Consider the following 16,156-nt stretch of genomic DNA (forward strand, 5'->3'; position numbering starts at 1 on the left):
ATTCATCAGACCAGATTATTCATCAGACCAGAGGGGAAGAGCACCTCCTACTGGTCCTCCAACACCACTTCCAGCACCAGTCTCCCATCCAAGGAGTATCGTATAGGCCAGACCTGCTCAGCTTCCCAAGGAAAGCCAGTAATGCAGGAGCCACTGGTGCTAGTAAAGCTGTCATGAATGATTATATACAGGCCTTTATAGAACGGTGGTATCAATATGACATTTTAAAATAGTCATAACATTGATGGAAATGCCATGGTAACTTGTCCATGGTTCTTCTTCTTGTTTTCTGCCTCTCAAGTAATTACAACCAAACTAGTTTGCCAATCAAAATCCCAGTATTAGAAACAAAAATGAGACAGGAGGGAAACGAACTCATGAATGTCACAGTGGAGCTCTGCTATTAAGTCAAGTCACCCTTGTTTCCTGTTTCAAAACTTTCCACACAAGCTAAGCCTATTAAGGCCAACCCACCCTCACATAGATAAAGTCTGGAGGACAGAGTTGCTTTGCACCATTGCCAGTCAAGCATACACAGATAGTGCTTTTCTTGTCAGCTAGACACGATGAATGATACACAGAAGGATGCAGAGCTAGACAGGATGTCCTATGCCATAGTCTTCAGCTGCATCATGGTGGTGGGTCTGCCTCTCAATGCTGTGTCACTGTGGATTCTGATACGCCGCCACAGGCTCAAATCTCCCAGTGCCGTCTTCATGATCAACCTGGCACTTTCAGACCTGCTGCTGGTGATCTCCCTGCCCTGGAGGGTCTACTTTTATGTCACAGGCAGCTGGCCCTTTGGCATTGTGGAGTGTGTTATCACCATAGCATTCTTCCACAGCAACCTGCGCTCCAGCGCCATCTTTATCACCTTCATCGGTGTGGACCGGCTGCTGGCAGTGGTTTACCCGCTGAGATCACAGCATCTGAGATCCACCTCCAATGCCTGGAAAGCCTCTGCCTTCCTTTGGATCGTTGGGTTGTTGGTGAACATCCCAGAGAGCATCACATTTTCAAGACGTTTATCAAGGTGTAATGTATCTCACTCTTTTGGATTTCCTAGCTGTGAAAAGTCTACTACACCAGAGGGGTTTTATTTTGAGTCTGCTTTAGTGTTCACCATGCTGGCAGTCAATGTTGTGTCCACTGCTATGGTGTCTTGGACTCTCCGCAGGCATCTCAGTGACTCTGCACGGGTCAACAACAAGGTGAATGTTATGCTGCTTTTTGCCATGAACTTGATCATGTTCATCATCTGTTTCGTGCCTCTGTCACTGGCCTCTATGCTTGGCCCAAAAGAGGCAATCCTGCCAACCATATCTCTTGCTAGTATGAACTGCTGTCTGGATCCACTGTTATATTACTTTTCTTTGGATGCCTTCTGGAAGAAAGAAGAGGATGTGGACATTGCAAGAGATGAGTGAAGACAAGGGACGTAAAGAGTTAGAATGCCATGACATCAAAATCGTCACTGTCATTGTGATTTTTTCAGCCAAAGAGATTACTTGTGTGTGGAAATTAAATGGTTTATTGAATGATTTGTTCTAGCTGCAGGGTTCCCACACATTTTCTTGGATAAGATTTCAAAACTTTTCCATGACTTTTCAAGGATCCATAATAGAATTTCTATGTAATGTGAGGCAGTGACTCTGAATCAATACCAGACATTATTACTCCTGTACACTGGCTAAATAGGACATAGCTCTTTATATTGTATTTACGTTGAAACAAAATTCCAGGACTTTTCTAGAACTTTCAAGGATTTTACTAATTCCATGACTTTTCCAGGCTGTGTATTTTGGCTTATTGTTCACCACTGGCTTAAGAGGTTGCAATTGACTGAAATTATTGAGTTTATTATGTATACGTACGTATATATGTGTGTGTGTGTGTGTGTGTGTGTGTGTGTGTGTGTGTGTGTGTGTGTGTGTGTGTGTGTGTGTGTGTGTGTGTGTGTGTGTGTGTGTGTGTGTGTGTGTGTTTGTAGCATCTGTGTTGGTAAGCTTTGTTGGCAGTGTTTATTTTGCCTGGAGATATATGATACACTTTATTATTGGCATAGTGTTGGGGGCTTATCTTAATTTATCTTAATTTTCGTCCTTGAACAGGAACAGCAAAAATGTTTGACGCTTCTTGTCAGATCAGCTGCCCCAACTTTTTGGCACTGAAAAATAAAGAAACTGTGTTCAATATATGCCTAAATGTCTACGTTCATAGAAAATGAATAGACTCTAATGCAAAAAAGGACAGTATCTTTTCATCATTTTGTCTCTCATACACCTTCCTTCGCATTTACTGGCACCCTGAGTGTTGGGGGCTGTGTATACGCAATCACATTTCATCTTCAATTTTTCCTTGAACAGGAAGAGCAAAAATGTTTGACGTCTCTTTTTGTCAGATCAGCTACACCAACTTTTTAGCACTGAAAAATAAAGGAACTGTGCTCAATATATGCCTATATTTGTACAATTATTATTTTATTTACTTCATTTTATTTTAAATGTAACCCTTTTCACCATAGGCTTGTGATATGAGGAAGACTTTATGCTGTACAATAAAGCATTCATAAACCCCTTTAAACTCCAATACTAATAAATTATGATTCTCACACTCAATCATGATGAGGCTATGTGGGGACAATCCTGGTATTAATAACCCAATATAATGTTGCTATAGAAATATGTGGCAGGTCTTCCCGCACTATCTTAGAGAAAAAGATGGCCCCTCAGGAGGACACACAGCCTGCAGGCATACCTCGCTGAACTGCTGCGGCTCCCATGCCTGTTGTGCCACACAAATAATGTCTTGGACTATTTTCTAGATGAGCCGCGAAGACTACTTCGCAGCTAACGCCCAGTTCAGGTCATATCACGGTGCACGCCCCCTTTCTTGAGGTTGTTAGGCTCGCCCCCTTTCATTGATGCTGTCTCCTCATCCATTCACAGTTTCCCACGCTGCTTCCACTCCACTCATGTGGCAATAACCAATCAGCCCAAGCTATTCCCTTCCTGCTGATCCAATCACCTAACCAGCGTAGTATATCAGTGTCCATGTTTTACTCTGTTTGCTATGTGCTGTGTATGTGCCATGTGTCATTCTCAGTTGCTGATCATCATCGCTGAAGCAGCTGTTTTCGCCGAAGGACGGCGCTCACTCACAGGACAGAGTCCCTGTCTCTGCCCTGGGGCATTGGGGAGATAATTCATCAGACCAGATTATTCATCAGACCATTCAGACCAGAGGGGAAGAGCACCTCCTACTGGTCCTCCAACACCACTTCCAGCACCAGTCTCCCATCCAAGGACTATCCTATAGGCCAGACCTGCTTAGCTTCCCAAGGAAAGCCAGTAATGCAGGAGCCACTGGTCCTGGTAAAGCTGTCATGAATGATTATATACAGTATATATGGCCTTTATAGAACGGTGGTATCAATATGACATTTTAAAATAGTCATAACATTGATGGAAATGCCATGGTAACTTGTCACCCTAAGTCAAGTCACCCTTGTTTCCTGTTTCAAAACTTTCCACACAACCTAAACTCACCCTAATAATAGGCTAATAAGGCCAACCCACCCTAACCTCAGATCACATAGATAAAGTCTGGAGGACAGAGTTGCTTTGCACCATTGCCAGTCAAGCATACACAGATAGTGCTTTTCTTGTCAGCTAGACATGATGAACGATACACAGAAGGATGCAGAGGTAGACAAGATGCCCTATGCCATAGTCTTCAGCTGCATCATGGTGGTGGGTCTGCCTCTCAATGCTGTGTCACTGTGGATTCTGATACGCCGCCACAGGCTCAAATCTCCCAGTGCCGTCTTCATGATCAACCTGGCACTTGCAGACCTGCTGCTGGTGATCTCCCTGCCCTGGAGGGTCTACTTCTATGTCACAGGCAGCTGGCCCTTTGGCATTGCGTGGTGTGTCAGCACCATAGCAATCTTCCACAGCAACCTGCACGCCAGCGCCATCTTCATCACCTTCATCGGTGTGGACCGGCTGCTGGCAGTGGTTTACCCGCTGAGATCACAGCATCTGAGATCCATCTCCAAGGCCTGGAAAGCCTCTGCCTTCGTTTGGATCGTTGGGTTGGTGGTGAAAATCCCAGAGAGCATCAAATTTTCAAGACGTTTATCAAGGTGTAATGGATCTCACTGTTTTGGATTTCCTAGCTGTGAAAAGTCTACTACACCAGAGGGGTTTTATTTTAAGTGTGCTTTAGTGTTCACCATGCTGGCAGTCAATGTGGTGTCCACTGCTATGGTGTCTTGGACTCTCCGCAGGCATCTCAGTGACTCTGCACGGGTCAACAACAAGGTGAATGTTATGCTGCTTTTTGCCATGAACTTGATCATGTTCATCATCTGTGTCGTGCCTCTGTCACTGGCCCTTATGCTTGGGCCAAAAGAGGCAATCCTGCCAACGCTATGTCTTGCTAGTATGAACTGCTGTCTGGATCCACTGTTATATTACTTTTCTTTGGATGCCTTCTGGAAGAAAAAAGAGGATGTGGACATTGCAAGAGATGAGTGAAGACAAGGGACGTAAAGAGTTAGAATGCCATGACATCAAAATCGCCACTGTCATTGTGATTTTTTCAGCCAAAGAGATTACTTGTGTGTGGAAATTAAATGGTTTATTGAATGATTTGTTCTAGCTGCAGGGTTCCCACACATTTTCTTGGATAAGATTTCAAAACTTTTCCATGACTTTTCAAGGATCCATAATAGAATTTCCATGTAATGCGAGGCAGTGATTCTGAATCAATACCAGACATTATTACTACTGTACACTGGCTAAATAGGACATAGCTCTTTATATTGGATTTACGTCAACAGCTACAGACAATACATTTGCTGTTATGTTACATTGTGGAAGGTTATCCACAGAAGATTGCAGTAACAATTGAAACAAAATTCCAGGTCTTTTCTAGAAGGATTTTACTAATTCCATGACTTTTCCAGGCTGTGTATTTTGGCTTATTGTTCACCACTGGCTTAAGAGGTTGCAATTGACTGAAATTATGGAGTTTATTATGTATACGTATACGTATATGTGTGTGTGTGTGTGTGTGTGTGTGTGTGTGTGTGTGTGTGTGTGTGTGTGTGTGTGTGTGTGTGTGTGTGTGTTTGTAGCATCTGTGTTGGTAAGCTTTGTGTTTATTTTGCCTAAAGATATATGATACACTTTATTATTGGCATAATGTTGGGGGCTTATCTTAATTTATCTTAATTTTCTTCCTTGAACAGGAACAGCAAAAATGTTTGACGCCTCTTGTCAGATCAGCTGCCCCAACTTTTTGGCACTGAAAAATAAAGAAACTGTGTTCAATATATGCCTAAATGTCTACATTCATAGAAAATGAATAGACTCTAATGCAAAAAAGGACAGTATCTTTTCATCATTTTGTCTCTCATACACTTTCCTTCGCATTTACTGGCACCCTGAGTGTTGGGGGCTGTGTATACGCAATCACATTTCATCTTCAATTTTTCCTTGAACAGGAAGAGCAAAAATGTTTGACGCCTCTTGTTGTCAGATCAGCTACACCAACTTTTTAGCACTGAAAAATAAAGGAACTGTGGTCAATATTTGCCTATATTTGTACAATTATTCTTTTATTTACTTCATTTTATTTTAAATGTAACCCTTTTCACCATAGGCTTGTGATATGAGGAAGACTTTATGCTGTACAATAAAGCATTCATAAACCGCTTTAAACTCTAATACTTGGTAAAATCTGTGTGTAATAAACATGTCTAGGATAAATTATGATTCTCACACTCAAACATGATGAGGCTATGTGGGGACAATCCTGGTATTAATAACCCAATATAATATTGCTATAGAAATGTGTGGCAGGTCTTCCCGCACTATCCTAGAGAAAAAGATGGCCCCTCAGGACACACAGCCTGCATGCATACCTCGCTGAACTGCTGCGGCTCCCATGCCTGTTGTGCCACACAAATAATGTCTTGGACTATTTTCTAAATGAGCTGCAAAGAATGTTTTACTCTGTTTGCTATGTGCTGCGTATGTGCCATGTGTCATTCTCAGTTGCTGATCATCATCGCTGAAGCAGCTGTTTTTGCCGAAGGACGGCGCTCACTCACAGGACAGAGTCCCTGTCTCTGCCCTGGGGCATTGGGGAGATAATTCATCAGACCAGATTATTCATCAGACCAGAGGGGAAGAGCACCTCCTACTGGTCCTCCAACACCACTTCCAGCACCAGTCTCCCATCCAAGGAGTATCCTATAGGCCAGACCTGCTCAGCTTCCCAAGGAAAGCCAGTAATGTAATGCAGGAGCCACTGGTGCTGGTAAAGCTGTCATGAATGATTATATACAGTATATATGGCCTTTATAGAACGGTGGTATCAATATGACATTTTAAAATAGTCATACATTGATGGAAATGCCATGGTATTCACATATCAGGGGAGGGAAGGGGGGGGAAGAACTCAACTCATCCACCACCGATGTGCAGCACCCACCTGGGTGATGCACGGCAGCCAGTTTGCACCAGAACACTCACCACACATGAGCTCTCACAGTGGAGAGTTGAGGACTGAATGTGCTAATTAAGTAATGAGGGATGGATAGGTGGCTATGATTTGAAGGAAGGCATGTGTGGGAATAATGGATGATTATGAACATTTATAATGTGGTCTATAATCCCTTGTAACATGCTTATAAAGCATAATGGCCTTTATAGAACGCTGGTATCAATATGACATTTTAAAATAGTCATAACATTGATGGAAATGCCATGGTAACTTGTCCATGGTTCTTCTTGTTGTTTTCTGCCTCTCAAGTAATTACAACCAAACTGGCTGCCAATCAAAATCCCAGTATTAGAAACAAAAATGAGACAGGAGGTAAACGAACTCATGAATGTCACAGTGGAGCTCTGCTATTAAGTCCTTGTTTCCTGTTTCAAAACTTTCCACACAAGCTCAGCCTATTAAGGCCAACCCACCCTAAACTCAGATCCTAGATAAAGTCTGGAGGACAGAGTTGCTTTGCACCATTGCCAGTCAAGCATACACAGATAGTGCTTTTCTTGTCAGCTAGACACGATGAACGATACACAGAAGGATGCAGAGGTAGACAAGATGCCCTATGCTATAGTCTTCAGCTGCATCATGGTGCTGGGTCTGCCTCTCAATGCTGTGTCACTGTGGATTCTGATACGCCGCCACAGGCTCAAATCTCCCAGTGCCGTCTTCATGATCAACCTGGCACTTTCAGACCTGCTGCTGGTGATCTCCCTGCCCTGGAAGGTCTACTTCTATGCCACAGGCAGCTGGCCCTTTGGCATTGCGTGGTGTGTCAGCACCATAGCATTCTTCCACAGCAACCTGCGCTCCAGCGCCATCTTCATCACCTTCATCGGTGTGGACCGGCTGCTGGCAGTGGTTTACCCGCTGAGATCACAGCATCTGAGATCCACCTCCAATGCCTGGAAAGCCTCTGCCTTTGTTTGGATCGTTGGGTTGGTGGTGAACATCCCAGAGAGCATCACATTTTCAAGACATTTATCAAGGTGTGATGTAACTACCTGTTTAGACATTCGTCCTCCCAAGTGTCCGACTCCGTATACACAAGTGGGGTTTTATTTTCAGTCTGCTTTAGTGTTCACCATGCTGGCAGTCAATGTTGTGTCCACTGCTATGGTGTCTTGGACTCTCCGCCGGCATCTCAGTGACTCTGCAAGAGTCAACAACAAGGTGAATGTTATGCTGATTTTTGTCATGAACTTGATCATGTTCATCATCTGTTTCGTGCCTCTGTCACTGGCCTCTATGCTTGGCCCAAAAGAGGCAATCCTGCCAACCCTATCTCTTGCTAGTATGAACTGCTGTCTGGATCCACTGTTATATTACTTTTCTTTGGATGCCTTCTGGAAGAAAAAAGAGGATGTGGACATTGCAAGAGATGAGTGAAGACAAGGGACGTAAAGAGTTAGAATGCCATGACATCAAAATCGCCACTGTCATTGTGAGTTGCTCCTTTTTCAGCCAAAGAGATTACTTGTGTGTGGAAATTTAATTGTTTATTGAATGATTTGTTCTAGCTGCAGGGTTCCCACACATTTTCTTGGATAAGATTTCAAAACTTTTCCATGACTTTTCAAGGATCCATAATATAATTTCTATGTAATGCGAGGCAGTGACTCTGAATCAATACCAGACATTATTACTCCTGTACACTGGCTAAATAGGACATAGCTCTTTATATTGGATTTACGTCAACAGCTACAGACAATACATTTGCTGTTATGTTACATTGTGGAAGGTTATCCACAGAAGATTGCAGTAACAATTAAAACACAATTCCAGGACTTTTCTAGAACTTTCAAGGATTTTACTAATTCCATGACTTTTCCAGGCTGTGTATTTTGGCTTATTGTTCACCACTGGCTTAAGAGGTTGCAATTGACTGAAATTATGGAGTTTATTATGTGTGTGTGTGTGTGTGTGTGTGTGTGTGTGTGTGTGTGTGTGTGTGTGTGTGTGTGTGTGTGTGTGTGTGTGTGTGTGTGTGTGTGTGTGTGTGTGTGTGTGTGTGTGTGTGTGTGTGTGTGTTGTAGCATCTGTGTTGGTAAGCTTTGTTGGCAGTGTTTATTTTGCCTAGAGATATATGATACACTTTATTATTGGCATAGTGTTGGTGGCTTATCTTAATTTATCTTAATTTTCTTCCTTGAACAGGAACAGCAAAAATGTTTGACGCCTCTTGTCAGATCAGCTGCCCCAACTTTTTGGCACTGAAAAATAAAGAAACTGTGTTCAATATATGCCTAAATGTCTACGTTCATAGAAAATGAATATACTCTAATGCAAAAAAGGACAGTATCTTTTCATCATTTTGTCTCTCATACACTTTCCTTCGCATTTACTGGCACCCTGAGTGTTGGGGGCTGTGTATACGCAATCACATTTCATCTTCAATGTTTCCTTGAACAGGAAGAGCAAAAATGTTTGACGTCTCTTTTTGTCAGATCAGCTACACCAACTTTTTAGCACTGAAAAATAAAGGAACTGTGCTCAATATATGCCTATATTTGTACAATTATTATTTTATTTACTTCATTTTATTTTAAATGTAACCCTTTTCACCATAGGCTTGTGATATGAGGAAGACTTTATGCTGTACAATAAAGCATTCATAAACCCCTTTAAACTCCAATACTAATAAATTATGATTCTCACACTCAATCATGATGAGGCTATGTGGGGACAATCCTGGTATTAATAACCCAATATAATGTTACTATAGAAATATGTGGTAGGTCATCCCTGCACTATCCTAGAGAAAAAGCTTGCCCCTCAGGACAGCCTGCATGCATACCTCACTGAACTGATGTGTTGTGCCACACAAATAATGTCTTGGACTATTTTCAATAATGAAGACTACTTATATCAGTGCACGCCACCAGTGGCGTGCCTGACCAAGTTGGTGCCCTAGGCAAGATTTTTGCTGGTAGAAGCAAAAGTAGAAGGGGGCGCGGCCGCGCAGGGGGTGGGTGGTATAGATTAGGGACCATGGTGAAAGTGCTGCAGCCCGGGCAGCCAGAAAGCCAGAATTAGAAAAATGATTTCACTATTATTTAAAGACTTAAGACGTTTTTCTTCTTATTTTTGTCTACTATTGTAAAATAATAGTAGGCCTATTATCATGAAAAAGTATTTGTAAAAAAATAAAAAAAATAAAAATAAAAATAAATTAATCTCTCTGGCGCCCCTAACGGCTCAAGCGCCCTTAGCATTTGCCTAGTTGCAGAAGATCAGATCGTCATCGTCATCCGACCAGTGACGACAACATCCGAAGTTGGTCCCCGGGCGCTGTACGAGAAAGCGACCACTGCTCCTGGCCTGCCCCCCGGAGGAAAGGACATGCCTGGATGGGTTAAATGCAGAGGACACTTTTCACCGGCCACCGTCAGCATGAGTGTGTTGTGGCCGCATGCATGTGTTGTGGTGTTCGTGTGACAATAAAAGACGGGGCTTGTCCCATTACGAGAGAGTACGAGAGAGAGAGTAGTTCGCCTAATGGACGGCACGCCACTGCACGCCGCCTTTCTTTGAGGTTGTATAACCCATTCATTGTTAGGCCCCCCCCTTTCATTGATGCGGTCTCCTCATCCATTTAGTTTCCCACACTGCTTCCACTCATGTGGCAACTCTAATACTTGGTAAAATGGTGAAAGAGCATCTCTGTGTGTAATAAACATGTCTAGGATCAATTATGATTCTCACACTCAAACATGATGAGGCTATGTGGGGACAATCCTGGTATTAATAACCCAATATAATGTTGCTATAGAAATATGTGGCAGGTCTTCCTGCACTATCCTAGAGAAAAAGATGGCCCGTCAGGACACACAGCCTGCATGCATACCTCGCTGAACTGCTGCGGCTCCCATGCCTGTTGTGCCACACAAATAATGTCTTGGACTATTTTCTAGATCAGCCGCGAAGACTACTTCGCAGCTAACGCCCAGTTCAGGTCATATCACGGTGCACGCCCCCTTTCTTGAGGTTGTTAGGCTCGCCCCCTTTCATTGATGCTGTCTCCTCATCCATTCACAGTTTCCCACGCTGCTTCCACTCCACTCATGTGGCAATAACCAATCAGCCCAAGCTATTCCCTTCCTGCGGATCCAATCACCTAACCAGCGTAGTATATCAGAGTCCATGTTTTACTCTGTTTGCTATGTGCTGCGTATGTGCCATGTGTCATTCTCAGTTGCTGATCATCATCGCTGAAGCAGCTGTTTTCGCCGAAGGACGGCGCTCACTCACAGGACAGAGTCCCTGTCTCTGCCCTGGGGCATTGGGGAGATAATTCATCAGACCAGATTATTCATCAGACCAGAGGGGAAGAGCACCTCCTACTGGTCCTCCAACACCACTTCCAGCACCAGTCTCCCATCCAAGGAGTATCCTATAGGCCAGACCTGCTTAGCTTCCCAAGGAAAGCCAGTAATGTAATGCAGGAGCCACTCGTGCTGGTAAAGCTGTCATGAATGATTATATACAGTATATATGGCCTTTATAGAACGGTGGTATCAATATGACATTTTAAAATAGTCATAACATTGATGGAAATGCCATGGTAACTTGTCCATGGTTCTTCTTCTTGTTTTCTGCCTCTCAAGTAATTACAACCAAACTAGGCTGCCAATCAAAATCCCAGTATTAGAAACAAAAATGAGACAGGAGGTAAACGAACTCATGAATGTCACAGTGGAGCTCTGCTATTAAGTCAAGTCACCCTTGTTTCCTGTTTCAAAACTTTCCACACAACCTAAACTCACCCTATTAAGGCCAACCCACTCAGATCCTAGATAAAGTCTGGAGGACAGAGTTGCTTTGCACCATTGCCAGTCAAGCATACACAGATAGTGCTTTTCTTGTCAGCTAGACATGATGAATGATACACAGAAGGATGCAGAGGTAGACAAGATGCCCTATGCTATAGTCTTTAGCTGCATCATGGTGGTGGGTCTGCCTCTCAATGCTGTGTCACTGTGGATTCTGATACGCCGCCACAGGCTCAAATCTCCCAGTGCCGTCTTCATGATCAACCTGGCACTTTCAGACCTGCTGCTGGTGATCTCCCTGCCCTGGAGGGTCTACTTCTATGTCACAGGCAGCTGGCCCTTTGGCATTGCGGTGTGTGTCAGCAACATGGCATTCTTCCACAACAACATCCGCACCAGCTCCATCTTCATCACCTTCATCGGTGTGGACCGGCTGCTGGCAGTGGTTTACCCGCTGAGATCACAGCATCTGAGATCCACCTCCAATGCCTGGAAAGCCTCTGCCTTCGTTTGGATCCTTGGGGTCGTAATAAACGTCCCAGAAAGCATCAACCATTCAAGACAGTTATCCAGGTGCAATGTATCTACCTGTTTTGACATTCTTCCTCTTACGTGTCGGTATATGCCAGATGTGATTTATTTTCAGTGTGCTTTAGTGTTCACCATGCTGGCAGTCAATGTTGTGTCCACTGCTATGGTGTCTTGGACTCTCCGCAGGCATCTCAGTGACTCTGCACGGGTCAACAACAAGGTGAATGTCATGCTGCTTTTTGTCATGAACTTGATCATGTTCATCATCTGTTTCGTGCCTCTGTCACTGGCCTTTATTGCATTTCGCCAAGAAGCAATCCTGCCAACCATATCTCTTGCTAGTATGAACTGCTGTCTGGATCCACTGTTATATTACTTTTCTTTGGATGCCTTCTGGAAGAAAAAAGAGGATGTGGACATTGCAAGAGATGAGTGAAGACAAGGGACGTAAAGAGTTAGAATGCCATGACATCAAAATCGCCACTGTCATTGTGAGTTGCTCCTTTTTCAGCCAAAGAGATTACTTGTGTGTGGAAATTTAATTGTTTATTGAATGATTTGTTCTAGCTGCAGGGTTCCCACACATTTTCTTGGATAAGATTTCAAAACTTTTCCATGACTTTTCAAGGATCCATAATAGAATTTCTATGTAATGTGAGGCAGTGACTCTGAATCAATACCAGACATTATTACTCCTGTACACTGGCTAAATAGGACATAGCTCTTTATATTGGATTTACGTCAACAGCTACAGACAATACATTTGCTGTTATGTTACATTGTGGAAGGTTATCCACAGAAGATTGCAGTAACAATTGAAACTAAATTCCTTTTCTAGAACTTTCAAGGATTTTACTAATTCCTTTTCCAGGCTGTGTATTTTGGCTTATTGTTCACCACTGGCTTAAGAGGTTGCAATTGACTGAAATTATTGAGTTTATATGTATATGTATGTATATGTAATGTATATGTATATGTACAGTATATGTATGTATATGTGTGTGTGTGTGTGTGTGTGTGTGTGTGTGTGTGTGTGTGTGTGTGTGTGTGTGTGTGTGTGTGTGTGCGTGCGTGCGTGCGTGCGTGCGTGCGTGCGTGCGTGCGTGTGTGTGTGTGTGTGTGTGTGTGTGTGTGTGTGTGTGTGTGTGTCTGTGTCTGTGTGTGTGTTTGTAGCATCTGTGTTGGTAAGCTTATTTGTTGGCAGTGTTTATTTTGCCTGGAGATATACAGAATGCATATTTGTCTTTTGCAAACAAAACATTTCTACAAATAAAGGACAGTAGTAGTATCTTTTCGTCATTTTGTCTCTCATACACCTTCCTTCGCATTTACTGGCACCCTGAGTGTTGGGGACTGTGTATACGCAATCACATTTCATCTTCAATTCAAAAACAGGAAGAGCAAAAATGTTTGACGCCTCTTGTTGTCAGATAAGCTACACCAACTTTTTAGCACTGACAAATAAAGAAACTGTGGTCAATATATGCCTATATTTCTATGGTCATAGAATTTTCAATTTGTGTTATACTTTCCTGTTGTAATTTTGCTTCTTTTTCGCCCTCCACTTTGAAATTGTATTTAAATGTTGCCTTAATTGTACAATTTATTTACTTCATTTTCTTTTAAATGTAACCCTTTTCAGCATAGGCTTGTGATATGAGGAAGACTTTATGCTGTACAATAAAGCATTCATAAACCCCTTTAAACTCCAATACGAAGAAATTATGATTCCCACACTCAAACATGATGAGGCTATGTGGGGACAGTCCTGGTATTAATAACCCAATATAATGTTACTATAGAAATATGTGGCAGGTCATCCCTGCACTATCCTAGAGAAATATATTGCCCCTCAGGAAACACAGCCTGCATGCATACCTCGCTGAACTGCTGTGTTGTGCACACAAATAATGTCTTGGACTATTTTCAATAATGAAGACTACTTAGCAGCTAACGCCCGGTTCAGGTCATATCACAGTGCATGCCGCCTTTCTTTGAGGTTGTATAACCCATTCATTGTTAGGCTCCCCCCTTTTCATTGATGCTGTCTCCTCATCCATTCACAGTTTCCCACGCTGCTTCCACTCATGTGGCAATAACCAATCAGCCCAAGCTATTCCCTTCCTGCTGATCCAATCAGCTAACCAGCGTAGTATATCAGAGTCCATGTTTTACTGTTTGCTATGTGCTGCGTATGTGCACGTAACGCTGAAGCAGTTGTTTTCGCCCCACCTCCTCCCCTGACCACCACCATCGTCATGACTCCTGAAGAATTCGGTAACGCTTTACAATACTGGTGCAAACATGTGCATGAATGCATGCTTAACTCATGATGAATTAAGCCATTAATTGATGCTTACCGCATCATCAACTAATGAAAGGTATGTTTGATGAACACACCGAGTCATATATGAATTACTATTAATTAAGTAGGCTATGCCTATATCATCATAGTTAATTCCTCATCAACACATACATTAACACACTGTGTTCAATAATACCGTAATTCATGTGTTAATTACCACTATTAATGTCACTTTTCCCCAACCAATCTGCATTTTCCTTCCTTCTTAGCTATGTTTTATTCCTGCTGTAATTTGCCCTGTTTTTAATATATGTTCTTATTACGTGAAACTGTTTTTATATGCACTGTAAGGCGACCTTGGGTGTTCTGAAAGGCGCCTCCAAATAAAATGTATTATTATTATTATTAGCCTACTATCGACATCCAGCTCCCTGCAACCGGAACTTTAGCGTTACCAGACCGCAATGCCGATAGCCCACATCAGAACCAGCTGAGCGAGGCGGTGTGCAGCGTGTCAGGGACCCGGCTGGATCTAACCTCTCCCAGCCATTAGCTTGTTCATCATGGGCATTCCTTCCTCTTCGAAGCTTGGTCCACTGCAGGGACGCAGAACATGTGGCCGGTGTTTTGTGCCTATCTTACCGGGTGTCTACCGCGTTGATACCAGCGGTGGAAATGGGCCATGCACGACCCAGCAGGCCAGCCACCCTCTACCACTACCCAGGCTAAGAGCCTCTCTCCCAGCCCGACACCCAGGGCAGCCCCCCTACTACCACCACCCATCCAGTCGCCTGCAGCCGGGAAATCGATTGAGTTTCCCCCGTTGCATAACGAAGACGGGATGCGCTAGCCACGCTCCTCCTTGTCCGAGCTAGCCTGGTAAACCAAATGAAATGTGAGTTCACGTGACGGGCTGGTTTACCAGGCTATGTCCGAGCGACATCTCAGGGAAAACATACTCGACTTCGGGGAAAGAGAGTTCTCTTTGTTTGACCGGTGCCTAGCTGGCTGGAAAGAGAGGCGTTCGGGGTGCAGCGGAGTCGCCTCTGCTGTTTACGGTAGTTTGTCAGTGGTGGTGGCCTGGCGGAGACACTGGCGCTATATGTATGACTGGGAAGCGTGTGTTTATGGGCGAACTGTGCTGTAGTCTATGATACTATCAGTAGGCTATCATTCTGATTACTTGTTACTAGTGTAGTAGTGTAGGCTACGCTATTTTATGGAGGTTCCTCTCGTGGCTCAGGCTGATCGAGTGATTGATGCTTGGTGCTCACGGGTAAACTCAAATTGACAGTAGCCTAAAAGAGCCCATGTGTTTACCCAATCTGTCATCCGCTGCATGTATCTTTGGGATTTGCCCCTGGTAATCCGAAATAGGCTAAAAGCGCACTGTGAGCGTGCTATTTGTTTGACATCCTGACCTGCAACATGTTCTCATATCAGACACCATTGTAGCTGGGCCACTGTCAAGGTAACCACGAGAAAACATATTACAGAATAAAAGTCGAAATTCATGTTGTAACCAGCTACGCAGTACTGAGCTCTGCGTGCTTTTATTTTTGATGGCAGGCTGAGGCAACGGAAGTAATTGTTTGTGTGCCATGTCTTTCTTGACACTTATCCTCGTGGTCGAGAGCAACTAGCTGGGTTGCACAAGGTGGTGTTCGTTTTGCAAATATCAACAGCTGCCTCCGTGTTCTTATTCTACAAAGAGTACAAACTGCAAAGAGTCGGTCACAGTGGTGGTGGCAGTGTCGAATGGATACCAATCGCAAGAGGAACGAGTGGGTTTGTTAGAGTTTCAGGTAGCTAGCCGTAGCAATTTAGCTAGCTTGTGGCTTGCTTAGCTAGCTTGTTTGTTGTGTGTGCGTGCATGGTGGAGACCTGTCGCTACAGTCACGTTGGTTCGGGAAGTGAAGAGCAACACAAGTGAAAAAGGACGAGAGCTGGACCCGCCGGAGAGATCGAGCAACGCGGGCCG

General features: G+C 43.6%; 5 protein-coding genes across 9 annotated transcripts in view; 4 read left to right on the forward strand and 1 right to left on the reverse strand.

Moving 5' to 3' along the window:
* dock10 (dedicator of cytokinesis 10) overlaps positions 1-16,156 on the reverse strand; it is a 241,720-nt gene that overhangs the window by 150,542 nt on the left and 75,022 nt on the right. The gene's annotated exons all lie outside the window — the stretch shown is intronic.
* Positions 567-1,427, forward strand: LOC310777368 (lysophosphatidic acid receptor 6-like; the record flags this gene model as incomplete). The annotated part of the gene is made up of 1 exon (XM_083637698.1): positions 567-1,427. The coding sequence occupies one exon, from the start codon at positions 567-569 to the stop codon at positions 1,425-1,427; it is 861 nt and encodes a 286-aa protein (XP_083493824.1).
* On the forward strand, positions 3,678-4,541 carry LOC310777369 (lysophosphatidic acid receptor 6-like; the record flags this gene model as incomplete). Its single annotated transcript, XM_083637699.1, has 1 exon — positions 3,678-4,541. One exon carries the CDS (start codon positions 3,678-3,680, stop codon positions 4,539-4,541), a length of 864 nt encoding a protein of 287 aa, XP_083493825.1.
* LOC310777370 (lysophosphatidic acid receptor 6-like) lies at positions 7,090-7,956 on the forward strand (the record flags this gene model as incomplete). The annotated part of the gene is made up of 1 exon (XM_083637700.1): positions 7,090-7,956. One exon carries the CDS (start codon positions 7,090-7,092, stop codon positions 7,954-7,956), a length of 867 nt encoding a protein of 288 aa, XP_083493826.1.
* Positions 11,446-12,306, forward strand: LOC310777371 (lysophosphatidic acid receptor 6-like; the record flags this gene model as incomplete). The annotated part of the gene is made up of 1 exon (XM_083637701.1): positions 11,446-12,306. One exon carries the CDS (start codon positions 11,446-11,448, stop codon positions 12,304-12,306), a length of 861 nt encoding a protein of 286 aa, XP_083493827.1.

This window comes from Poromitra crassiceps (genome assembly GCF_964638095.1).
Source record: "Poromitra crassiceps genome assembly, chromosome: 5".
Classification (NCBI taxonomy): domain Eukaryota; kingdom Metazoa; phylum Chordata; class Actinopteri; order Beryciformes; family Melamphaidae; genus Poromitra; species Poromitra crassiceps.